Source organism: Macadamia integrifolia, chromosome 14, assembly GCF_013358625.1.
Source record: "Macadamia integrifolia cultivar HAES 741 chromosome 14, SCU_Mint_v3, whole genome shotgun sequence".
NCBI classification, from domain to species: domain Eukaryota; kingdom Viridiplantae; phylum Streptophyta; class Magnoliopsida; order Proteales; family Proteaceae; genus Macadamia; species Macadamia integrifolia.
In genome coordinates, this window is record NC_056570.1 from 6,884,340 (window position 1) to 6,910,599 (window position 26,260).

A 26,260-nucleotide genomic window follows, 5' to 3' on the forward strand; every position below is an offset into this window, starting at 1 on the left:
AAGGTTTCCAACGCGATCCGGCTCCTCTTTTGACCTCTCATCGTTGAGGCTATCTAGGTGAGCGCCACGTGTCCAGATGAGGATCCTCACTTTTCATGTCTCTATCAATGCCTCGTTCACCGTGCCTCTTTTTAAAGAATTAGATCTTCACCTGGACACATGGCGCTCACCCAGATAGCTATGGACCAACCTGGGTGATGGACGTCCAGGAGAAGAGCCGAATCCTTCCCAACGATTCGTTCAATAGGGGGCTAACGCTAACATTTTTTACTGTTGATTAATATCAACGTGGGTGAATGGAAAACTTTCTACCAGCTGAGACTCTTTCCAAAATTTCCTACTTTTTTTTCCCCATTATTTATTTAATTTTCAGGTTGGAAATGAACAAGAAAAATGAGTAATAACAAATCAAATGAAAAAAGTAGTCAATTTCTGTTCATCAAACTAAAGGCCTCCTTTGTTCAACCTCTTCTTGATTGCTAATTGGAGGGTTCTCTTCTTTGAAGAAAGACTTCTCGATCTTGTCAATGGCAGGGGAAGTTCTGGATTGAATGGAGGGGAATTTGGTGTTGTTCTCAGGTAAAAGCCTCAATACGATGCCCATGGATATGAGCAACAGCCCTGTCCCATGCTGCTCAGTTAACGGCTTCGTGAATATCAGGTAAGATAACAGTAGTGTCACACCCTTTCTAGCTGTTGTCACCTGCGTTTAAGAAAGACACAGAAAGAAGCAAACAATTTAGAAACATTTTAATGGCAAAACCCAAAATCAAATTATGATTAGAGAAGAGAATACAAGGGTACCATGGCTGTGGTGGCAGCCCCAAAAATGGCTATGAGAGACAACACTGAGACTTGACCAACGAAGGTGGCCATTGCTTCAAACACTAGCACTCCATATACATATGGATGCTGCATATACACAATTAGTCAAACAAAGAAACAAACACTTAATACCCATCAGCAGATAAAGAGGAAGAAGAAGACAGCAGAATCATAACCATTCAAAAAAGTGATCAGCAATGCGTAACGAATAAGACATACATGGCCCAGTCAAAATGATCAATATCCTTCTTCCTTCTTCCTTACCTGGGAGCATGAATTCCAGGCCTTGAACAACTCCCCAGTCAAAACCATGGGAGGAATCAAGAAAGGCAGCCCAACTACAGTTGAGCAGAAGAGCATTTCCATCTGTCATTAAACATAATAAAAACAAGAACAATTAGATATAATGTAAATGAAGTATCTTCATTTTTCTTCATTTACCCCCTGGATCAATGGCTTCAAGTTTAAAACACACGAGGAAGGAATTTATGAGGGGAATGTGGACCACCTGTGTGGTTTCAGGGTTCATAGTAAAGATTGCTTCCTGGAAATTACCCAGAAAGGAGTCCATGATCAAAGCACCAGTCACCAATATAACACCAATTACACTGAAATTGGGAGAAGTATGAGCATCTGCTAAGGTGAAAATGATGAGACCCACTACAAGAAGCAAAGCAGAAACATATTCCAACACCGAATACTTCCGTCTCAGACCTGGAATGAAAGCACCCATTACCATCACCGGCAGTACCTGTACTCCCACAGCAACAAAAGAAGAGAAAAAGAAAAAAGAAAAAAACCCCAAGAATCAGAGCAAATAGAAGCCTAGTAAAAATCTCAATAAAATTCCAACTTTAGTTTAGCAAAGGCTAATTGAGTACAAGCAGAAGCACACCTTAGTGGATTTGAACATGAGCTGAGCAGGGTAATTCAGAAAAGCCAAAGAACCCTTGGTTAGTCCATGAGAACCCATTAGGACAACAGAGAGCTTCACATAGGTCTTCCATGGGTTCACCATCTGTTTGGTAGTGAATCCCTGTAAGGATATCAATGCCAGATAGACGAAGCCTTGTACAAAGGTGAAGTACCAACCATAACTGAAACAAAGCCATCGCCCAAAGTACATCACAGATATTGTGGATAATTGAATGATGCAGAATTCAGAATAAAAAGAAAAATTACGAACCTGAACTGGAGACGGTTGTAGACGTATTCCTGAAACAGACACAGCAATTGAAAAGAGAAAATAAATATCAAATGATCATCAAGATTCGGTGTATGGTGTACACAAGAATGGTCCATAGAACAGGGGATTCATGGTCAATAGAACAAATGCGAACGAAATAGATATTTAACTCGGAATTCCAAACCTGAGAACCCGAAAAAGAGATTATAGGTAAACAATTGCGAATACCATTCATGCATAAAAGGAAAACGAAGCAATTCAAGAGAAGAAACAAAAATCAATAGGAGAAGCCTCCAACAAAAAGCAAGTTTCCATAATAAATCAGATTCAAAATGTGGAAGAAGAAGGGACGAAGAACAGCTAATTAGCAACAAAACAGTGATTGAAACTTGAAAGCGCTGAATGTGGAACAAACCTCGCAGACGCCATTGACAAGGTAACCGAAGAAAAACCCCGAAGAACAGAAGAGGAATTGCTTCCACTTGGGTTTATCAGAGAGAGAAATCCCAAATAGTGACCGAGCTTGCTCCTCTTTTTTCATCTCTTCCCACCGCTACTTCTCACTCCCCTTATTATCCGGGTAGAAAGGAAAAATCAATCAGAAAAAAACCCAATCAACAATTCTGAAGATGACGGGATTACGATCAGAGAATTTTCTAAGGTGGGAGAAGTTGCTTCTGCTTCCCTTGCATGTCGAAGTATAGAAGGAAAGCGGTTTGTTTTATTTGAAGAGCAAGAAAAGCATCTCAAGAAACCGAAAGACGTATTATTTACCCTTTTTTCTGCAAATATCGATTTCTTTCGCACAGAGATAAATTGATTGATACCATGAAGCTCAAAGGAGACAAAGAATGATTGATACCCTGAAGCTCAAAAGAGACAAAGAAAGAGAGAGAGAGAGAGAGAGAGAGAGAGAGAGAGAGAGAGATTTCGTTTGTTTGCTCTCTGCGACTGTGGTGACTGTTGTTAGGACTTGGGAATAGGAGACTCAAGAGTCGGACAGAGAGAGAGACGGACGGTGCAGGGAAGGAAATTAGGAATCGTCCAAAGTCCTGATTGAATAACTTGGAAACTTTCGGAGGGAAAATTGGGAATCGGGTCCAACTATGGACTGTAGATGATACGAACTCTATTGATTTTGATTCCATTCCAGCTGGATTCGAATCTAGCGGTGATCTAGCGGACTGTAGATTTCCAAGATTTTCCAAAATCTCTGATTTTATGGATTTTTTTTTTTTTTTTTTTTTTATAAGATTTGAGGATCTTCTTTCATGAAAAAATTAGGGTAAATTAGTGTAATGACCACACAACCGGATAAAGACGAAGTAATCATTCATCCATGTTGTCGTTGCTCGTGAGAAATGCTAATAACAGAAGAGAAACGGTTTTTTCATCAATTCGGGACGGCTACTGATACTACCACAAGGTCACACCTACATGTCACACTGTCACGTGGTGGGTCAAGATTACGTTGCTGATGTAATCCCTACGTAGTGTCAAACTCCAACCCAAACTCAGGCTCTGAGATCAGTAATCCATGGTAAGTGGGCTCTAAGATAACCTCATTCAATATTTTTTGGGATAAAATGATGCATTGTAGACCATTATCTCTCATTCAACATTTGTATGCATGACAGAAATACACAACTTTTTTCTGAAAGGAGAAAACATCATATTGTTAGTATCTCTGTTTTCTAGTGATGGGTGAATATGTTTTACTTAGATAGGGGAAATAAAACCGTTTCGTGGTGAAAGGATTGACGATAAATGTGACTTTTTATGGAGAAGGAAGAAACAAGGAGTTTGATCAATTTCCACGTGGCTAAATATAGTGAATATGAATGTTGGACGTTTATTGACTTTATCCTCAATAGACATGGGTGACCCAAATGGCCAAATGTGTAGGAAAAATGGCAAAATGTGAGCTTAAAAAGTTCACCACCAGTTGTGAACGTTATAGGCCCTTAAATAAGCAAATTTACTAAATTAAGGCTTTGAATGCGCATGGTTAAGCACTGGTGACAAGTGGCAAATACCAGCTATGAAGGTTAATGCTCACGAGGATCTGGTTGTGGGGACTGGTGAGGAGTAAATGTACCCAAAAAAAAACCCCCCAAATCCATTATTATCACCGTCTCACAGCAGGTCCAGTCCAGATTCAGGTCATCTTTGATTTGCAATCATGTGGCCCATCCTTTGGTTTCTCTCTCTCTTTTATTGCTTTCACCGTCGCTTCCTTCCTTGTGTTATGGGCCGAAGCCCATTGTGGGCTTCTCTCTAGCTCTACTATTACTTTTGCCATCTTCATCCAAGTTCTTTGGTGGATTTGGGCTGAAGCCCACAATGTAGTCCCTCTCAATTATGGATTCAAAAACTTGAAATTGATGCTCAAGAAAATATTGGACGAGTGGAGACAGTTCCAACGGTGAGGTTGCTTACAATCGCTACGTTGGGGTCTTAATCTAGCCATGTCACTCTTTTGCCAAGACTGGAGAGCCCAGGCTGAATCATAGTTAGTAAAAAAAAAAAAAAATGGTATGGATTTTAAACAGTGAAAAATTTCGAATAATACGGTCAAATAAATGGTCAAAAAAACAGAGAACACTAAAAAACGGAAAACGGACGGTATGTGTTTTAAACTTGTAGATTTCAAACAAACAAGACCAAAAAAATGGTAGTATATTCATGTAAATGAATACTTGCATCTAATGTTAAAAACAACTACAATATCCAACGTTAATGCATATATATCTCATGTCTGATTAGAAATTTTAATACATATCGTTGAATATCATCCAACACCAATTTTAAATTTATACATCACACATGTCCAAAGTCCTATTGAGCAATGTGGCTTGGCTATGATATTGTTTATTGTTGTCAACACAGTTTTTTTTTTTTTTGTAAGGATTGTTGTCAACATAGTCAACACACTCTCAGAGTGATGTACGTTCAGTTAGAGTTGGTGTCATCACTTTATAAACACTTTTTCAGTAAAAGTGTCAGTTTGTAGCTCAATTTCTGGATCTGTGCATTAAATTTTAGTTGAATGTGACATCATGAGAAATATAGGCCCTCGGGTTAGCTTCAAGTTGAAGAAAGAAATAGACTGACAGAATTTTGAGAGAGAGAGAGATATGTTCAATTAAGTCGACATTATGTTTAACAAGTCACAGTCTTAAAAAACACAAAAAAAAAACAACAACATTTTTTAGACGGAAAAAAGAGGGAAAAGCATTGGGCAAGACTTTTTGCCTTTGTATTCTTTGTCATCCAATGGAGTTCCAAATTCATGCGGACTCTTTCTATCAATATCAATGGAAAGATTCCAAAGGGAATAAGAGAAAGAGGAGGGAAACAACCTGAGTAACAACTTCATTGTGTTTCCCTACTGCTGACAAGTAGTATGAGAGCTAAAGGTTGTGCCAAGCCATGGCCAAGAACTAGAGGGATCCACTGAATGGTAATGAAAAAAACAAAGGATGAATTCCACTTCCCTTACTCCCTCCACCAAGTTCTTATATTCCGGAAAGGTGGTGATGTCAAATTTGTGCCCTAGGATGATAAGTCTTTTGTGCTCCATGTCCACAAAGAGTGTGGATTGGGTCAAGGATCTACCACTGATACGGTCCTAAAAGAACTCAACCCTATAAGTCGACTTACAAGGTGATGAGACCCAAGAAAACCAATGTAAAATCAACCCCATAAGTTGATATGGAATCGTAACATGGTGTTTCAATTAACTTGGAATATTTACGATATATGGTATTACTTAGCTGAGTGGTGGACACTTACTGGTTCAAATTAAGTCTGTCTTATCAACGACCAAAATCAAAAGTTTTTGCTTTTAGTCTACTAAATAATGCTTCAATATTAAACAATGAAAAAGAATTTCATATTATTGAAAGGTAAACATGATCTGCACGGCATGCTCAGTTACACACTTACACCAAAACTTTTCAGGCTTGCAGCAGGCAGAGGCACAGGCGCTGCTGCAGCTGCACAGCCTTTCCCTAGAGGCGAGGCACGAGTTGTTGCCTCTCGATAAAGTGCTCTTCAAACACGTTTCTCATATCTCCTCCCATGTTTATATCATGTATCTTTTTTATCTCCTTTGTCCTTGCCTCGAGGTGGTTTTGATCATTCCCATCTCAAATGACGAGAACCACCTCGAGTTTGTACCAAATCAAACTACCTTCAACCAGTTCAATTACGAGAAAAGATCAACCAAAAGCTCATTTACCAAAGAACCCAAAACCCCTCCCTCTATTTCCGCCACCACTTCGCTTTGTTCTTCCCCAAACTTCCTCCACCTCCCCCCTTCACTCTCTATGTCTCTAACATGTACTTCCCTATCGTATTTCAAACCCAGAGCCATCCCACCGCAAGTCTTCTCGCTCACCCAATCCCTTGCCACCTTCACTACCTCCTTGAAATCAAATCCTTCACCTTCTGTATTAGATCTTCCCATGATTATTTCCTTGAAAAAATCCAGCAACACACCATCCAGATTCCCTGTTGTTGTCCTGTCGTCCAATGAGCTCGTTGTTTTGATAAGTTTAAGCAATTCAATTGCCCTTTCTTCTACCATCTTTGCTTCCAAGTCAACCTCGCTTTCTTGCTCATCTTCACCTTCTTGTGACACAAGTAGGCCATCATGGGAGGGGCTCTCAACAGAGTCATCATCCTCCTCCAACAATGCAATTCGTTTTTCAATGTCCACTGGTTCCAGTTGAGCAAGGCTCTCAAACCTTCGGATCTTCTGCATAAGCTTGTGCTTCGTCCCTGTTCAAATTTTTTAAATTCTATCAATCAAACCATTCATTGAAACACATCTTTTTTGAAGATAAGGATATGAAATAAAGCTAAGACACATACTCTCCATATTGGCAATGCTCTGGTGGAAGGACGATGCCGTCTGTGTCTCTTCACAATCATCTTCTTCTTCTGGAAATTCAAGAACTGATACTGGACTAAACTGTTCTTTTCCCTCATACGGGCACTCTCCCTGTTTCTGTTTTGAAACCAAAATAGTAAAGAACGTTACAAATTTGAAAAGAAACTAAGAAATAACAGGAAACTAAACTGAAAATTACATCCCACAGTTGATAGTTTAGCTTAGATTACATGGTTCAATTATCCAATCCAATGCCCTCGTGGGCAAACCCCAGTTTTATGGTTAACCCCCCATTGTTCAGAGAATGGTCCACCATTATTACATTTTGTTAAGTTTGTTTCGAATTCTTGACCCGTTGAAGATTGATCCGATCCGACATATTTTGGTGGCGACCCGAATGGGAATTTTTCTGAGATCTGTGATGGAAGCAGAGGGGTTGGGCCGATAGGAGTATATATAATGTATTGTTGCTTGTTGAGAAAGTCATTGTATTCTAGGGTTTTCTCGCAACTAGGGTTTCAGGGCGAGTTTTTCCTCGCCGCTGCTAGGGTGTAATCTCTCTTTTGCATAGTGAATCATCTTCTTCTTCGCCCGAGGACATAGCACATCACCTTGGTGTGTGAACCTCGTTAAATCTCTGTGTCATACGGATCTATTGTCTCTTTATTATTCGTGTTTCTTGGTGTTTGATCTAACACATTTCAATTTGAAGCTTCAGACTTCAGAGTAGCAAAGCAAGAGCTTAGAAACTTCTTTCACCAATTAAAACAAGGGTGAGTGGTAGCAGGACGTACGTATTGTAATCTTATTTTCACTTTCTTTTAATATTAGCCGTCCATTTAAGTTTAGATTAATCTAAACCATTTATTGGTTTTTTATATTGTAATCGATTCCTAGTTTTTAGGGTGGAGAGATGACGGATGTGGTTACTTAACTTGTCTAATATTTTTTTATATAAATAAATAAATAAATAATAAAAATCCAATATAAGCGGACTCCTCCTTAGATTTTGTTAGGAAATCTCAATTCTCTCTCTCTCTCAAAATATGATGAGATAAGAAAAAAATCAACATAATTATTTTCAGGCACTGAATATATGAGAGACTTGGCCACACATATCCAAAAACCATGTTTACATATTAATCATCAGGGAAGGGATTTGGATAGTAAAGCTTGCAGATATGGCAAAGGACAAATTTGAATTTATAAAGTAAACAAAGCTATTGAATATCTAAGATTTTATTATTACTTATTGGGTAGATATTATTAACCTATGAGAATTTACCATGGATGCAAATCTTCACTGAAATTGGTAAACAGAACTTCGACTAGACTGGAGAACGATGAAAAATGAAGAAGAAAGAATAAACAACCTTGAAGAAGAAGCAAGAAGAGAGAGAACGAGAGGATCGAGATTTCTGAGCGGAATGAAAGGAGGAGTCCACTTATATTGGGATTTTTATTATTTATTTATTTAAATATTAATAATATTAAACAGAGTTGTAACCGTTTATAACTCTGTTAGTAGGATTAACATATTTAACACGTGTCAATCATATTACTTACGTGAACATTTATCGAGCTCCGAACGTTCTGCATTCCTATTTTTCTGCACGTACCGCGACCATTTTGCCTTAAAACAAATATTAAATTTGAGAAAATACTGTCAAAATGGAGTAAAAGATTACGTCCAAGGAGTTATTGAATTATTTTTTCTCCAACCTCAGATTGGAATCTGTTGCCCATTTCTATACCGATTGACCTGGATCTGACGGTTCTCGAGATACACTTCACGTGTACTGAGAAAAGGTTAATCCCAAGAGCGATGGACGTGGAAGGGTCAAAGCACAAGTAGACAGCAAAGTCATATATTAATATTCATCTTAACTGTCGAATCTCCAAATCCCTCCAGTTGTTTATTTAAAAAAAAAAGAAAAAAGAAAAATATAATAAAGAGATAGCAGGTACTGCCGGAGGAAGCAGCGACGTACGGGAACGGGAGAAATAAAGAACCTTATTTTAAAATTAAAAAACCCATCGGACTTCTTCACCTACCGACAAAGATGGTGGCGCAAAGAATATAAGATTCAAAATTACTGAACTACGTGGAGAAGGTAAGATTTCAAATACATAAAAGGGCGAAGCTAAGGTTTCAGTGAAAATGGCCGCCTAAACCAACTGAGACAGTAAATATTGAGATGAGCAAAATTGGAGTCAAACGAAATGAAAATGTATGAATATCTGGAGTGCCGACACAATGAACAGTGCAAATCGAATCTGAAAATTTGAAAAAGCTTTCGAAACTAACCCGTCAAGATTCAAGAAACCCCCAACAACTGACAGAGATAATAGTATGTTATTAATGTGAAGCATAAAAAAGGAAAACGGAAGCTTACCTTTGGGTCTACAGAGTTGGTCGTTGTCTCCATGGAATCCTCATGGATTGCATTGTGTACTCCGTTGCTTGTCATCTTCTTCTCTACAGAGCATTCTTTACCCTCCTGATCATCCTCGTTTTCACCTGAGTAATCAGAACTACCGCCAGATGACTGTAAATATTCCGATGTGAAATCACTACCAGACCAACTGTTATTTTTACTATTGATGGTACTGATACTAGAGCTGGTGGTGATAGTGGTAGCATCAACGTCGGCAGCGGCGGCGATACTACTGATGTGGAGAGGAGAGGGAGAGAAATCCAAGGGTTGCTGCTGCTGCTTCTCTTCGATTAAATCTCTAAACGATTTCCACCTTAGAATGTCTTTAATCATCACTCTTACCTTGATCTCCTTGATATTATAGTTTTCCACAATGTCCCTTTTCTTCCAGAAACTCCGTCTCAACCTCCTTGAAAGGCTTCTTGGGAAGATTCCCTGCTTCGTTTGGTTCTTTGGTTGCGACGGAGCCTTTATGGAAGAGAATGGGAGATGCTTAACAACGTTAATCACAACCTCTGATGCTTTGTGGAATGCAGAGATCGTCTTAGAAGCAGCTTTGGAACGGCTTCTGAGTAGTTTCCTCGAGAGATGTGAATCTCTTGCTTTGAGATCCATTTCGACCAGGTTTCGAACAGATTCACAACATGCGTGGCGAGGGAAGGATCGGAAACCGTTGGACGAACATGAGCTCATGTCGTCCATAAGAAAATCTTTCAGCATCTGAGGCCTCCGTTCGATTGGGAACGGTTTCCTCCTTCTTGATTCTGTCCCTGGACCAGAGCTCAGGTAAGCCATAGCTTTGGAAAACTAGAGCCTCTAAGCTACTAACCGGTTATAAGGACTTGGATCTGCTGGAATGTGGAGTTGGAGATAAAAGAAGATGAGACCAAAAAGGCAATAAAGAGATGGCAGAGACAGAAATGCGGAGTAGGTAAGAACTAACAAAGGAACCTGAGAGTATCTGTTTGAAGGTTGATCAGATTTGCAGATAGCATTTACTGTGAAAGAAATCAATTCACTTGCAGGGTTTCAGAAGCAGCAGGAGCAAACAAAGAGATCGAAGAACAGAGAGAGAAAGAGAGAGAGAGAGAGCTGAGAGCAGAGAGAGTGAAGTGAAGTAGTTGAAAGTTGATAGAAGAGGCATTTAAAGGAAGGGATTTGAAATTAAAATGGTGAAAAAGAAAGAGAGAGGTAGCTTCTGAGGTGAAGATCTCCAGGTATTCCAGGTAAGAAACCCGGCTAAAGCCACGGGGAAGGAGAGAGAGAGAGAGCAGCGAGACGAAGAAGAAGAGGGGCACGCACGAGCGTGGATGCTTCTCGCTAAGGTTTGAATATTAACAACAGACAACAGTTGCCACGCCGGATTGGGTGGAGATCCGTTTCTTGGACTCGTGCAAGACCGGCATGTCGCTTTGCGGAGACACATAGTTGACCTATTTTTTTTTTTTACCATTTATTTTCTTCTAAGGGTCGCACACGTGTGGGTGAGCTGTCGTGGTTTCCAGCGTCAGAATAGATTCTTGATTAGGCAACACTCGCAACATTTACTCTTTCCTTCTTGTTCATTGGTTTGGGATTGGTTTTCGATAATCCCTGATTCCAATCCGATGGTTCGAGTCTCATTGAAATTAAGTCAGTGATGAACAATTTTGCAGATCAGATGGATGTGGGATTTGATAATTATTTCAAAATGATTCGGAGTAGCAAATGGGCATGGGCCTGCATGCATCCATTAAGAATATGTTTGGATGACGGAGAAATGGTTTGAAAATTTTTTAATTTTCCTACAACTCACCTTCCGAGTCCCGCCCATGGTAAATGGTAAATTAAAGCCAAAGACACGTGTCGGCTCGGCGGGAAGGGCGGAGTACTGTATAGTGCATGGGAATTGGCGATTATCAACGAAGATGGAAGAACGGTAGGTGACTCGGTGGTGATTAGTGAGTGGTGAGGTGACTCAGTGTTAGTTTAAAAGCGACTTTTGGATGGGTCCGAATCGGACCTCCCGATTGGCCTAGTATTGGCTAGTATCATGGCTCTAAGAATCGGTAATTTGGTATCAACTCATGTTGGCATCAATCCATCGGATTTGGATCCTCTGTGCTGGAGAGGAGAGGTATCAGTGGAGAAAGAGAGATGAGCGCAAAATAGAGGGAAGAAAAAACATAAGAGAGAGTGACATAAAACTCGGGTACTGGAGAAGATTAGAATCTTAATCCATATCAGCCCCACATCGATCCATGTTGCTCTAATATCAGCCTATATCGGTCTACAAAATTTTCGATGATTTGATCTATATCAATATCCAATCCCAAATATTACTAATTAATCCAAAATCGATATTGAATCAGTACCGAAAGTAACTAATACTATGAATGTGCTTGTGCCGGTGCCTGATTCCATGGGCCTGATTGTCCAGTTTAGAGAATTGTGTAAAAGTTAAGATTGAGTTTTCTTAAATCTATCCACCGTGGTCTATTGTCTCATCGTTCAGCCATTGATGATGGAAAACTTTATCCTAAAATTATAAGTTATTTTGATTGGTGAAACAAATGATTTGAAAGAAAAAAAAAAATGTTGGAAAACGAAGTTTGTACCATAAGATATAGAAAGATGAGTTGCATTTGAAGCTAGAGATGAACAAAATGAAAGATGGACTGGGCCAAGAAGGATCTTGATCAGCATGTGTTGTTGTCGGAACTATTTAAATCTCCACAACGATATCGATTAACATAAACGTACATGTTTTAATTGTTGTCCACCAAATTAATTAGCCGAATACTGTTCAATATGGCTGACCGTCCCTAATTATGTTTGTACTTTCTCTACTAGTGACCCTTTTCCTTACTCGGGGAGGGTTCCTCTGTTCCCCATTTCCCCACATATCATTCATCTAGGATTCTTAAATTTCAAATTAAGAGAAAAAAAAATCATATGAGAGAGAAATTGATAATTGGTTATGCTTGATTATAAAGAAATAAATAAATAAATAAAAACCAAAGAATGAAAATTTGTTAATCATTATTCAACATAATTGCATAAACCCTTATAATTTCTAATCATATTTAATAACGATGCTTTTTAGATATTGTAGAGGTTTATTTACCTAGCAACGAGGCCTTGCGATAGGTCAAAGGTCAATCACAATGTGTGAAAGAAAGTCTATACCTATATATGGGTATACAAGTACTCTCGTTACACATAAAAGCTAATTTGTTTATATATATATATATATATATATATCATGGTCTTAAAATTTTATAAGGGGTATTAACAATTGTTTATGTTATTTTCAAATATGTATTATGTTCTTCTAAGTCTTTGTATATCTAATTAGCATATTTGTGTATCTAGTATTTTAAGTGGTGTCTGGGCCAATCTGACATCACAATCTCCACTTCAATTGCAGATGCACAAATGGGGAATTGAAAACATCTAAAAAATATAATACGATTTAAGAATTAAAAACATCTAATAATCATGTGGACATGATGAGATAGATATTCTTTTGGAATTTGAAATTTTGCTTACAGGTTAACCGCAAGGTCCTCTATTACCATGTTAAGTTTAAGCTGGATCAAGTTTTTTCAAGTGGCAAAATATGGTATTGAAAAAAATTAAGGAATATCATGGAACTAAACTAAAATATACTATCCACATGGTTAGAAAAGTAAAAGAACTTTTATTGCAACCTAAAAGCATGGTGTGGGGCATTTCAATGGTTTATGACAATGTACAAACCTGAATCTAATCCATAAAAAAGTTGCCAATTAGGCAAAAAAAGTCTTCCTTCAACCCCCAAAAATTAAACCAAAAGTATACCGTCCACATGGTTAGTTGCCTACCAACTCTCAAAATTAAATGGAAACATATTGTCCACATAGTTAGTTGCAGTTTCTTATTACACCTTAATTATTAGCCTTTTAAAGCAATTCTTTAAAATAATGCATTTAATATTAGACCCATCCATTTATTAATTATCCTTTAATTCTGAATATGTAGGTGGCAAATTTTAAACAGTGTAGGATGTATAAACTATAAGCTCTAAATTGTATATGTCATGGTAGACAGAGGAGGTTAGGTATATCGCCGACTTTCCTAGAATTAGTGACTCAACCAACAGAAGGAGTATAGAAGATTTTTCAAAGGGGAGCAAAAGAAAGAGATAGACATAGATCTCGTTAGCCTAGTCATGTTCCTACGGTGGTAGTCAGGAGTGCTAGATTACTAATGTGCATGATCTTTTGGCCAAATTCCACTTCGTGGTTGGATGAACCTTAGTGCTTATTAATAAATGAGCTCATTGCTCTCCCCCAAAAAAAAAAAAAACAAAAAACAAAACGTATAAGCCTTCTTCCCCCTTCCCCCTTTCATTTCTTTCCAAGAAACTGCTAAAGACCAAAACCAACAGACCGATCAAGTGGTACAAAACCAGACCAATAAGAAACCGTTAAAACGATGAAGGACCAAAATCGAACAGACCGATAGTTATTGGTTGTGATTTTTAACTTGTTATTTTATGGACCGATCAAGTTTTATTTTATTTTTGATAAGAACCGATCAATTATTTAAAACCAAACTAAGTTGGCATAACCAAATTTTTTTAAAAATAATGATTTAAATTGGACCAAACGAAGGTTTAACACCCTTAGCTTCCTCTTTTTAATTTATTTTTTCACTGAATCTCTTTTTTTTGGTAAGCAATGAATCTCTTAAAATATTCAAATACCTACACTATCCTTGACATAATTAATTAAGTTTTAATTCCTATGGCTCTCACTTTGACGCAGTTCATTGTTGTTATTCCCAGCCATGCAAAAAAGGTAAAACTATAGGGAGATTTTGTAATTATATAGGTATAATTTTAAGGGAAAATAAGAAATTCTCCTAATCAAGGGCGATATCTGTTCTCTTTTATTTATTTTTATTTTTGGGTACTGATCTAGTAGTTCATTGAGTATCAAGGTTTTTTTTTTTCCAGCTAACAATGGGTATCCAAGTCTTTGGACCTTCGGCTTGACTAGTCCCTAGTCCCTAGTCCCGCAGCCCGCAGGTCCATATGGACCCCAATTTGAGTATCAAGTTAAAAGAAGAAATCAAATCATCAACAATATACAAAGGGAATATTTACTCACTCAAAAGTTAGTTGAGGGTGCTCAATTACCTATAAGTTTGCATGTCAAGTTATTTATCATTCATATGGAATCCCCACGTGAGAGCAATTGATATTTTCTCCGATTTTTATTATTGGAGACACATTGAGTTCCATGCCCTGCCACAACCTTGGTTCTTATACCACTTGTTAGAGACTTAGATAAAATTCATCATCAAAAGTTTGATGTTAAAAAAAATGGTCCCTAAGTACCTATATATATCTCTAGATATGAGATTATTATTTTTGCCTTCCATATAGAACCCCAACACAAGCTTTCCAAAACTGACTACTTACTTATGTGAATATTAGCCCTTAGTTTGAGATCTGGAGTTCTTTAAAACCTCTTCCACTAATGGCAGAAGGTCACTAAAAATCTGCTCCGTAGGCTAGGTAACATGATTAAGCCCGTTCAAACATTGATTTAACGGATGATCACCCTCTTGATTAGTAGTCACTATTAGTGAATTCCCTACCTCAAGACATTTTTTAACTAGTATTTAGTCAAAGCTAGATCAATCAGTCAATTTGGTCAAACTGATTGATACCACTATGTAATAAACACATGGGATGCTCATTACAAATATTGTTGGAAAAAAAGGTTTTGATTTTGACGATAAGGGGGGGGGACTGATCAAGAGTCATGAAAACTCGCCAAAGTATAAAAAATGACCAAACATATCAAAATCAATATAAATTAACTTGATATTTTCCCTGCACGATCTGGTTTTTTTTTTCCTCCCATTGAGAGACCACAAGTTCAATCTACAACTAAACAAAACCTTAGAATTTTTGTCCATCGCACACAACAGTAGTCCCTTATTTTCTTCTCACTTGTGAAGCAATCATAACCTTGGTCCCTCTTCACTCGGAGAAGGAAAAGAAGAAAAGTATTAGAAAAAAAAAAAACACCCTAATTAGGTTTGATTAGGCCAATTCTTCAAGTTTTGAGAAGAAAAATTGAATAAAAAAACCTGATTTTTCATCTATGGACTTAGAACTGAGCCTCAACCATTGCTAAGTTTTAGTTGTTAAGGATTTGTCGGAACAGGTTCCAGGTACAAGTGTGTTAAGTTCCACCATTGAAATAGTTCAGTGTGAATGTAGCAAGCAAGCACGAGTTCCATGGTGTGTTCCAAAGGATCCGCTCGTGGAGGCCTGGGCTTAGGTTTGTTATGAGACATTTGGAGGCCATGCCCGGCCCTTGAAACCCATTAATCAGTTTTAATGGGCTAAGAATCGAAAGACACAGAAGCCAAATATTAGCCCATTTGTATATAATGCTCGCTAGAGCTAGAGCTAGGGCGAGGAGGCCAGTGTGGAAACTTTTGGGATTTACTTAAACCCTACGCGCGAAACGAAGATTTTGATTTCCCGAGGAAAAAGACAGTGGCAGTGGACCTTTCTTTCTGGATTGTTCAACAGGAGACTGCCATGGGAGATAAAGCTAGAAATCCTCATCTCAGAGTCACTTTCTTCAGAACCATTAATCTCTTTTCTAAGGTTTTCTGCTTCCCATTTCGCTTCTTGTTATCCATTCTTTCTTCCATTGTTGTTTTCAATTTCCTTAATATCTTTGCGGATTGCAGCTTGGAGCTTTTCCGGTCATTGTTGTTGATGGGATTCCTTCTCCGTTGAAGTCACGGGCGAGGATCGAGCGCTTCTACCGTTCTTCCGGTGTTGATGTAATGACTACTTTGAATTCAGCGGATGGCGTTTCTTTTGAAAGGAATCGAGCTTTCAGGAATGCGCGGTGAGCAATTCCACCAGAAATTCCCTTTTCCTTCCTCTTCTTATGCATTTCATTACTAGTATTGTTGGTTTAACTAATGCTGAGCAGAGGATAGTAGTTTAGTTTAATTCTCTCTTTTTTCGGTTATCATTTTTCCAGTACTGGTATTTTGTGTTCTGGGAACTGCTTGAACTCTTTGGAGTGCCGGTACTAACAGAAAAATCTGAAGCTGAAGCACTTTTCTCTCAATTAAATGGGGTGATGGTCACGTAGATGCTAGCATTACGGCTGATAGTGATGCTTTCCTCTTTGGGGCCAAATGCGTGGTAAAATGCCTGCGGCGAAACTCCAGAGTAAGTAGTAGTGTTTTTAGAATGTGTATTCTTATTAGTTCACTCGCTTTCTACATGTCAAACTTGATCTTCTCTTCTCTCATATGTATTAGACATCGACTAGGAGAGGTGATCATTAATTTAACTTTTAGAGAAGTCTGTACCTTTTCCTTACTAAAAAAATAAGAAAGAAAATATCATATGAAGGGCTGAATACGTTCATTATTATTATTTTTTTTTCAATCAAAATATCAGAAAGTAGAAAAAGTAATTTCCTTAACCTCCTTGGCTGTTTGATCAAAACATTTTTTTTCAATCAAAATATCTGCACTGCCTGTGCCACCACTTTCCCGCGAGTGCTCTTTCATGTACTGTTTGATGGATTTAAATAGGTTATAGTTTTGTAAATGAATCTTCTTAAAATTTTATTGAAGTAGGAAAAGAAAAGTTCTGTACTCTGTTGCACATGACTACTAGTTTTCCTATCCTTAGGATTTTACCAAGACTCCTATACAGCAGAGCATGACTTAGTGTTCTAAGATGTGTGGCCTCCAGAAACTGCAATAGGGTGAATGTGTTGTCATCACAGTATAACCACTGGATAAAATTATACCTGATCTCATGATGGTGACATAAATTAGCTAGCTTATTTTTCTGGACTTGGGAACCTTTTTTGGGTTTTTCATAGTGTGTTAAAATTCAAATTAGGGAACAAACTGGAGTAGATGATAGACTGATACCTGGAAATTGAGGCCACATAAAATTTTATATATGATTTGTTAAGATCTGGGAGGATACTGCTTTGCTGGGTTACAAATTTTTCTTGGAACCACAGTATGGCGGCATACATTTATTGCCTTGAGGACTTTATATGTGTTAATTTTCTAAACGATCCATCAGATTTAGGCAAACATATAGGCACACAATCTCTAGAAGTAGTTAACTTATGATAGATAAGCACTGGTATTTGTTTTAAAGTTAACAGGTGAGTAGATAGACATATTAAATGAGCTAAGATTAATGTAATTCTTTAGTCCGTGGAAAAAGGAAACTAAACAAATAAAACTAACTTGCCCACACTTCAATCCTCTTCCCCCATCCCCCTCATGGATAGAAACTGATAGTCTTGTCTGATAGTTTTGGAACATTCTGATGCATTCTTGAGATTCTTGGAGCATCCGGCAATGGAGGGTCCCTTACATGGAACTCCAGGAATGATGGGAGTGTTTCCACACTGCAAACTAGTCTCATCTTTCTGGAATTGTTATATTTGCTTCAGTCCACAGGAGCCTCCTTTTTACTCTTTCCATTTTCTTCCTTGATGATCATGCACAGATAGCATTTCTGTTCAATTGCCTTTTCACCTCCCTAGCAAGTATAAGCTTGACGTTTTATGCAGGAACTATTTGAATGCTACTACATGTCAGACATTGAAGCTAGTCTTGGGCTGAAGAGGAAACACTTGGTAGCCATCTCTCTTTTGGTTGGAAATGACCATGACCTAAATGGGTGCAAGGAATTGGGCTTGAGACAGCTCTACGCTTTGTCCGGATGTTTCCATAGGATGAGATTTTGAACAGGTATGATTTTCTAATGTATGAAATGTAGCACTTACTTTCTTGTTCATGTGTGCTCGGTGCTTACTTTCTTGTTCATGTGTGCTTGGTGACTCAGCTTTATTTAGCTTATTTTAGTGAGAAACACTTCATATATATTGCAGGCTACATGAAATAGGCACTGGGGAGATGCCATTGTTTCAGGATGGTGATAAATCTACTGGTGATTGCTTTCGACTAAGTATGAATGAGAGCTCTCCTAAGATGAAATCTCCTCATTGTTCATTTTGTGGGCACCTGGGCAACAAAAGAGCTCATCTCAAGCTTGCTTGCGAGTATTGCAGTTCTACTGGTGATATAAATTGCATGCAAAAGCCAGTGGGGTTCAAATGTGAATGCTTGTCCTGTGATAGGGTACATCTTTTCTCTGATATTACTATTTTCCTAAAATTCATGGTTTGCTTAGTTCTGGGGCTTCGCGCATCTAATTTGCTTCAGCTGGTTGCATGTCCCATACTTCCGGTTCCTGTTTGTAATGAGTTGTCCCAGCATTTCATTGCAAACTTAAGTTTTTTAATCACCTCCCTCTAAATACAAATTTTTTTTTTTTTTTGACTTCTTTGTCGGAAAAGTAAGGAACTAAAGAAACATGAAAATTGGCAAATCAAAGTTTACAGAAAAATTGCCATAAAGCAGAATTTTCCAAACGATGAGATGATTGAAATGTATTTAAGTGATCAGCATGGGAATTTTACAGGTATATCTGTGATTAGAAGTAAGAAGTTGGATTGTCACCAAAATATTTTCTGATACTTGCATACATTTCTCTGTAAATGGATAATATTTTTGTTTTAAAGCTGTTGACTGGTTTGTGGAAAATACTAAATATCCTGTCCACTTAGTAACTTGCAATTGTTCTTGTGCTGCATTATTTTAGCTTGCCACTTTTTGCAAAGTAGGACAAAGATAGCCCCTATACCAAGAAGGGTGAACATCATACTTTTTATTCTACTTCTGGTCAGCATGTATGTATGATAGTTGGTCCAGAGTTTCTGATCAGTGCTCTGGCTGTGGTTTGGCGTACCATCTTGACCACCTGATTCACTTTTAGTTGCTTGTTGACACCTATTTTATTGGATGGTGAAAGAGAATTTTCTGTAACTACTATCAGAATTCATTGCTGGTCCTGGCTCAACCTGCTTTTTGGAGGGGGGGGGGATATGTTGTTTTAGATTGATGTGTAACTGACGCCTCCACGAAGTGGAGGAGCATTATCTCCAAAGCTAATAGGAAGCTTCTTCCAAGATAAAAGGGATAGTTGAGTTTACTAGGCCTGAATAAGTGACACTGATGCCATAAGTCTTGAAAATTTAAATAATATAATCATTAAATATAATAGAAACAAAGTACAATGTGGGGAAAAGAGAAATGGGATAATGTATGAAAAATGTAAGAGCACACATTCAGCAACGGTCAGATGAAAATACTTGTTTCTAGTGTAGTTGTTTTTTGTTTTGATTTTGGCCCTTCCAGTGTCTTTCCTCTAATTGACTAATTCTGGATGCCCACCAATAACCTCCATATCCTTCTTGATTTTTTCTTTATGGCTTTTTCCCATAATCATATCTATATTTGAGATGACATAGCAGAAGAGGAATGGGCCACAAGCTTATCATAATCAATATCGCTTTTCAAGTTAATCCACCACAATACTAGGAGAGTGAATTACCCTCAAGTTCTTCCAGAAGCATTACTCCTTTTCCATCAAGTCAATAACTTTAATATAAGATCGATCCAAAAGTTAGGGATACATATTTAGTTTCTCTTCTGAGAAAGCTGAAGAAAGGACGGCGACTTGTGTGCCAATGTTTGAGGAAGGCTGAAAATCTGATTTTTGAAGGTGACATTTTATGATAGTTCCACATCAATTAATAAAGACATGATTTCTAAAGCCACTTTTCTATTAGACAGTGAAGGTTACAGTAAAATCCTAGGGTGAAGGACCTTTTTCTTTTTCACCTCGCATCGAGGCTTAAGCCAAGCCTGTTTTAAGCATAGCACTTGGGAAGGGTGATATGGTATATCACGGTTTTAAAAATTCTACATAGTATCACTTTAGTGTCACCATTTGTGCCACAAATGAGTGACTGAACAGTGTCATACTTTAAGATGTGAAATAACAGACCAAATCACCATGGGCAATATTCAGATATGACAACTTTTAGAAGATATATGTATGTGTATATATATATATATATATATATATAAATTTTTGGAAGATTTTGTGAGGTTGAGCTATCAATATCAATTCAAACAGTAGCTTTAAATCGTAATATTTATTTTCCCAGTTCACTTACTCTGCTTGTTCTGCGGAAAATAATGGCCCTTCTCTACAGTGGGAAAACCCCAGGACAGACACACTAGTTGACTTCCTAGTTTACCACCAACACTGGAAGCCGTTCTACATACAGCAGAGGATGCTTCCATTGTTATCCACTATTTTCTTAAGAGAAATGGCGTCAAATCCAACAGAAGGCTGCTTGTTATATGGACAATATGAATTCAATTCTAGTCTGCATGAGAAGAGAAGATATGGCCAACCATTTTATGTGGTCAAATGGAAGAAAGCCAACACTGGTGTGGGTAGTGGTATCCATAAGGCCCCAACTGAACAGTCTGATCTACAGACAAGACAGTTGGTTGGAGTGAGTGAGTCTGTTGAGGATGAGCCTGATGTCCCAGAGATTCTGGTTGCTGATGACTGCTGGTTTCTGTTGACTGATGAAAATGTGGAGGTTGTTCAGGCGGCATTTCCATCGAAAGTAGATGAATTTTTTGCTGGAAAAGGTATGCTACTCAATCTTCTTACTTTTCTCTACTTTTTGGTTAGTAGTCACTGTAAAATTAAACATTTCATGTTGAATTCCTTGTCCTGCCACTGGTTCATTCTTGTGCTTACTTGGCAAGTCAATATTTCCTCATCCTGTTGACCAAAAAAGACCTGGCCTGTTTATGTAGTTCTCCTTCGGGCTTAGACGCCATGGGTGCTCCTCCTATTGGTCTATATTATATGTTATCTTTCTGTTCCGCGTTTGAATAAAACTTTGGTCATTTATCAACATGTACACACATGTGTGCACATCGGAGGCAGGGCAATGGGGGAATAAAGAAGGAAAAAAGCTGGTTTGGACTCTATACTGGGCAGGGATTCAAAACCAGGAATCGGACCTCAACTGGTTCCATTGGATTCCGATACGATTCTTATCTGGATCAGCCGGAATTGACCATACTGTCATAACCCTAGAATCTGTACTTGGATTGGCTGATCCAAAATGGCCAGAATCGAGATTGGCGATCCGATTCTGATTCCGATTCTTGTGCCCATGATAATGGGCAACTTCCATCTAAATCTGTCCCAATTAAACAGGTTATGATATAGGTGTACTTGAACCATGGAAAGTTAAAAAGGAAAAACAAGGCCAGTGGCATAGTTGTCAAGGTGATGATGCCTAGGCATCAGGCGCAGCAAAGGGTGCCTTTTTGGTGTCACCTTGATGTCCAGACCCCCATCCAATGGCTTGGTTGCCTAGATGCCGTGACAATTATGGCCGGTGTTTTGATCAGGCCAACCCAAGATATAACTCCCTTCATTTTGAGCCATCACTCTGCTTTCTACTCTGTTAAAACAATTAATATTTACTCAAGGACATTAGGACTGTACACATGCATATTCTATTTTTTTTTTTGGTGGAAATACTAGCATCAACATTACTGTACCAGAATTTATTAGTCCTGATATTGGTACTGACTCAACATTTTGTCATTTATCCTGGCCATCTGATGTTGGGTACTAGTGGTTTATGCATTTTTGACCATTTTAAGCATTCATATTTTACCATTTACTTAAATAGGGCTAAAAGAAATACAAATTTCTGGCTGTTTCCATCTTTGGGATTGTGGTGCATGCTGAAGCGTGAGATAACCATTTACCTGTTGCATAGTTTTGTTCAACTTCAAACCAAGTGCCCTACAACTGGTACATCTCTTTAATGAAAATAAGGGAAGTTAACTTAATTTGATGATCTAATTCAATAAATTAGCTCACAATTCAAGGAAAGTAATCAAAGTATTTAGGGTCTTTCTAGGTGTCACTATGCCTAGAGAAATATAATCTTCACTATTTGCCACTTAGTAGTACATGGGTTAGTCCATGTGATAAGAGAACCTTACATAAATCTTGATAGCCAAATTTTAGTCCAAAGTAAACTAGGAAAGTTGCTAATTACCAATGCTATTAAACAGAGATGAATATAAAATACAAAATGGCATCTTTTGTAATTTTAGCTACTTCCTTTACTCATTTGAAGCTGAACCAATGAGATACTTGCTTAGTACTCTTTCTCATGGACTAACCCATATACTACCAGTGGCAAATAGAGAAGCTTTATACTTCACTTGGCAAAGTGATGGGAAAGAAAACCCAAGTATTTAACCATGTTTTTGATCAATCATTTCATCCTAGTTCGAGATATGCTAGTTGTTTCTCAGTTTTGCACAGGTTCCATGTCTTTGGCTTGAAAAGAGTAAAAGTCCCCTTTTAGCCGATGATCTTTATGTTCATTGCCATTAACATATGCTATAGTGTTAAAGTTCAGCAGTATTCATGGTATAGGGGTATTGCCAGTGCCATTGCTAATGCTGTCATGATGTTGGATGTATTACACAGTGATTCTTATGTTTTTCGTGTTTTTCTTTGATACTTTTATAGGCAATGAAAGAGTCAATAATACAAAAGAAGAAATCCAGCTTGAAGTCTGGTGGAACCAAAGGAAAGGGTGAATCTAAAGAAAGTGGTGTTCAGCTCAATATTAGTGAGTTATACTGTTCAACAAAAGTGCAGGTCCAGTCAAAAGACTCAAAACAGAGGGAAGATCCGTCGAAGAATTCTGAAAAAGGGGCAGAAATTTTTGAAGGGAAGCGAAAGATGTGCAGCCCTAACTTATCTAAGTCAGTAAGGCGTCACCTTCTGTTGTAGAGAGCATGGTCCTTAATATATGTTTTCACATCTCCCTTTTGTAATTGAGAATGTTGGGGGGATAGTCTTTAATGTAAAGTGTATATATTTCAGGCTAGGCCCCAGAATCATATTTTGCATTAGAGGGAATTTTTTGTAATTATGGAAAGGGAAATTTATGAGACTGGCTGTTTTGTAATTAACTGAAAAGGAATCTATAAGATATGGAAGACGCGCTTAATCCTTGTTGTCAAATGGAGTTAGTTCTGTGGGAGTTAGTCCTGTGGTGTTTGTGTTATTTCTCAATGCAAGGTAGGAGTGAAATGACTGCCACGCTGCCATGTTATGCAATATGACGCCCCTGTTGAAGCTTCCTCACACGCAGGGGCCATGCTCCCCCACCCCGCATGGGAAACGCTTCCCCAAATACATATTGCTTGGAGATAAAGGAGTTTTTGACACTCGAAAATGGTTTATGGGTAATTGTTCAGATTGATTATAACTCTTTAGAGATTGTGCAAACCAGCATCTATCAAGTTACAGGACCTGTCGATGTTCCTTACGGGAATCTGTCTGATGACGGTCACACAGGGATCTTGTGATACAGGAAAATGCAGATAATGTTGCAGAAAAACTGCCTGGGTGCAACAAGTGATCTAATATACTCAAAATAATTCTGGAGATGAGTTGCAGAATAACTTAAACAGACCTTCAGAGACAGAGATGGTTGGAAGCAAAAACTTATATTAATCGACTATATATAACTTGTGTACAAAGCTGCTCTAAAGGATTCATTGTCAAACAATGAATAAATCCTGAATCAAATAAACAAATCAAACGAATTGGGTAATGAGAATTGTAGCAAAAATTTGAATCCCCTCACCCAAAAAGGAAAAAGAAGAAGAAAAAAAAAAAAAACAAAAACAAAAACTCTGTTTTACTCTAACAAGAATAAAAGAATAAAAATTAAAAAATTCAAAGTGAGTGGCTCCATAAAGCCATGTCAGCATCAGATTCCACGTCATCCCAATTGAAGCCACCTACTACATGAGTTGGAGAGAGTAAAGCCATGTCTTTAAACCTACTAGGCATTCCAAACAGAGACTCTGCTTCTTCTTCTTCTCCTTCATTCCAGAAAAACAAGGAAGTAGGAGTAGTAGGAGTAGTGTGACTAGTATCTGGTGATGTGATCAATTCAATCTCCTCTGTCCTCATGTCATTACTACAAATTTCCTCATTCTCCACAGGTTTAAACCTCTCCGCAGCTTCAGCCGCAGCTCTCTGTATATCCTTAGCATCAGAAGATTCCGGCAACCTCAACCGCCACGCAGAATCAGCAAAATTAAGACAAGCAGACCTTCCCCTGAGTGCCATTGCTGCTACATCATGAGCCCTTGCAGCCATTTCCGCAGTAGGAAAAGTACCAAGCCATATCCTAGTCTTCTTATTAGGCTCCCTCACTTCACATACCCACTTATCAGTGTTCCTCTTTCGAACTCCCCTGTACACTGGATGCCTCGTTTCCCTGAATTTCTTCCTCCCTGCACGTCTTTTGGGTCGCTGAGAAGCTAACAATACCTCTTCGTCGGAGACACTAGTGGCACCACCGCCGCTGCCGCCTGGGAATTCCAGTGTTTTAGAGTTTGAACTCCATGACAACTTATCCATTTCTTCTGTTGGAGAGTGTTGTAACTACAGATGATGCTACTTGATTTGGTTTGGAAGTGAGAAGAGAGTGTTATATATAAGGGGAGAGGGCAGTGGGCACCCACGGTGGGTCCCACAGTAAGGGAGAGATGGTGGAAGGACGCGAACACGGAATCTGAGCTTTGGTCTTATGGGATATGATGGGTCCTTTAACAGCCAGCTGTTTCCTCAGCCAGGCACAGTGCGATGGATGTGTAACGCGTGTCCTTGTTGAAGGATTACATGGGCAAGTGCGACAGCTTTAATTGAAGGGACTACTTGTCTGGTAAGGAACCCAGTCATAGGAAATGAGTGGTGGGTGGACATTTCTGTTTCCAGATATTTTTCAAAGTGGGCGATCTGACCGAAGTTTTCATAATTCCTCGCCGATTTGTCTTTTTTTTTTTTTTTTTTTCAAATATGGCCAAATGCAACCAAATTTGAATTGGATTCATCAACTCCTGACCATTCCACCGTCCAATGGATAAAATGACGTTTTGGGTTAGCCGTTAGCCACACCTCAAATTTGTGACTTTTGTATTTTTTTTTTTTTAGTTGTATGGGTTTTGTGGTCCTTTAACTTAATTAATATTTTTAATATAAAATAATATATTATATTTAATTTGTCATGTGCTACATGTCTAATTTAGTGGTGTGGTTTTCCAAATTGACGTATATGATATATATATATATATATGATATTTTTAGTATAATGATGTATTATATTCATTTTGTCACATGACGTAAAATTCAATTGTACCGTACTATGTATTTTATTTAATTGAAGTGAAACTTTTTTTTTTTTTTTTTATTTTTGTTATGATACATGATGTATTTTATTTATTAAATTTTGAAAAAAATTTATATATATTTTTTAATGAAAATACTAGCACTATTTCATATGATGTGGTTATATTTATTATCATACGATGTAAGAATATATTGTGCCACATGATGTATTCTATTTGTTGGATTTGAGAAATGATCACATTCTTTTTTAAAAATGAAAATAACAACGCTATGTCAATGCAACATATGTATTATATTTATTGGATTTTTTTTTTTCCCATGCGAAGAACTGACATTGTGAAGCATTGAGGAGGATGTCCTCATATTGAATGACTATTCATTTTAAGATTTGTTTTTTCAATGGTCAATGCAATCAAATTTGACTAGATTCACCTACTGCTAGCCATTCTCACCGTCCAATGGATAGAATGGCTTTTGGGTGGCCACAACTCTACTTTGTTGGTGGTGGTCCTCTAACTTAATTGCATATTTAATATATCGTATATTGTATTTTTTCTTAGTATAATGATGTATTATATCTATTTTGTCATGTGTTACATGTATAATTTGGTAGTGGTCCTCCAACTTAATTGCATAATACACTACATATTGTATTTTATTCATTTTATTTTAAGTTTTTCACATTGCCTTTT

At 37.9% G+C, this 26,260-nt stretch overlaps 3 protein-coding genes and 1 pseudogene across 3 annotated transcripts; 1 reads left to right on the forward strand and 3 right to left on the reverse strand.

Moving 5' to 3' along the window:
* Positions 1-322: 322 nt before the first annotated feature.
* On the reverse strand, positions 323-3,075 carry LOC122061305 (UDP-galactose/UDP-glucose transporter 4-like). The gene is made up of 7 exons (XM_042624530.1): positions 2,427-3,075; positions 2,012-2,040; positions 1,721-1,922; positions 1,334-1,576; positions 1,090-1,191; positions 805-912; positions 323-703 (listed from the first exon to the last, which is right to left on the reverse strand). The coding sequence occupies exons 1-7, from the start codon at positions 2,550-2,552 to the stop codon at positions 440-442; spliced, it is 1,074 nt and encodes a 357-aa protein (XP_042480464.1). The 5' UTR covers positions 2,553-3,075; the 3' UTR covers positions 323-439.
* Positions 3,076-5,809: 2,734 nt separating this feature from the next.
* LOC122061453 lies at positions 5,810-10,665 on the reverse strand. The gene is made up of 3 exons (XM_042624715.1): positions 9,305-10,665; positions 6,890-7,025; positions 5,810-6,796 (listed from the first exon to the last, which is right to left on the reverse strand). The coding sequence occupies exons 1-3, from the start codon at positions 10,139-10,141 to the stop codon at positions 6,222-6,224; spliced, it is 1,548 nt and encodes a 515-aa protein (XP_042480649.1). The 5' UTR covers positions 10,142-10,665; the 3' UTR covers positions 5,810-6,221.
* Positions 10,666-15,623: 4,958 nt separating this feature from the next.
* LOC122061744 lies at positions 15,624-23,387 on the forward strand (annotated as a pseudogene).
* Positions 23,388-23,859: 472 nt separating this feature from the next.
* LOC122060854 (dehydration-responsive element-binding protein 1B-like) lies at positions 23,860-24,841 on the reverse strand. Its single transcript, XM_042623941.1, has one exon. The coding sequence runs from the start codon at positions 24,798-24,800 to the stop codon at positions 24,108-24,110; it is 693 nt and encodes a 230-aa protein (XP_042479875.1). The 5' UTR covers positions 24,801-24,841; the 3' UTR covers positions 23,860-24,107.
* Between the last annotated feature and the right edge of the window lie 1,419 nt (positions 24,842-26,260).

What these genes read in the sequence shown, in the direction of transcription:
- LOC122060854 (XM_042623941.1), bottom strand. Translation starts at nt 24,800, where the DNA reads ATGGATAAGTTGTCATGGAGTTCAAACTCTAAAACACTGGAATTCCCA.
- LOC122061305 (XM_042624530.1), bottom strand. Translation starts at nt 2,552, where the DNA reads ATGAAAAAAGAGGAGCAAGCTCGGTCACTATTTGGGATTTCTCTCTCT. An exon ending in TCATGTTCAAATCCACTAAG is followed by an intron (nt 1,577 to 1,720) that starts GTGTGCTTCTGC and finishes GTGGGAGTACAG; the next exon opens with GTACTGCCGGTGATGGTAAT. An exon ending in GGGCTGCCACCACAGCCATG is followed by an intron (nt 704 to 804) that starts GTACCCTTGTAT and finishes TCTTAAACGCAG; the next exon opens with GTGACAACAGCTAGAAAGGG.
- LOC122061453 (XM_042624715.1), bottom strand. Translation starts at nt 10,141, where the DNA reads ATGGCTTACCTGAGCTCTGGTCCAGGGACAGAATCAAGAAGGAGGAAA. An exon ending in CCAACTCTGTAGACCCAAAG is followed by an intron (nt 7,026 to 9,304) that starts GTAAGCTTCCGT and finishes GTTTCAAAACAG; the next exon opens with AAACAGGGAGAGTGCCCGTA. An exon ending in GAGCATTGCCAATATGGAGA is followed by an intron (nt 6,797 to 6,889) that starts GTATGTGTCTTA and finishes AAATTTGAACAG; the next exon opens with GGACGAAGCACAAGCTTATG.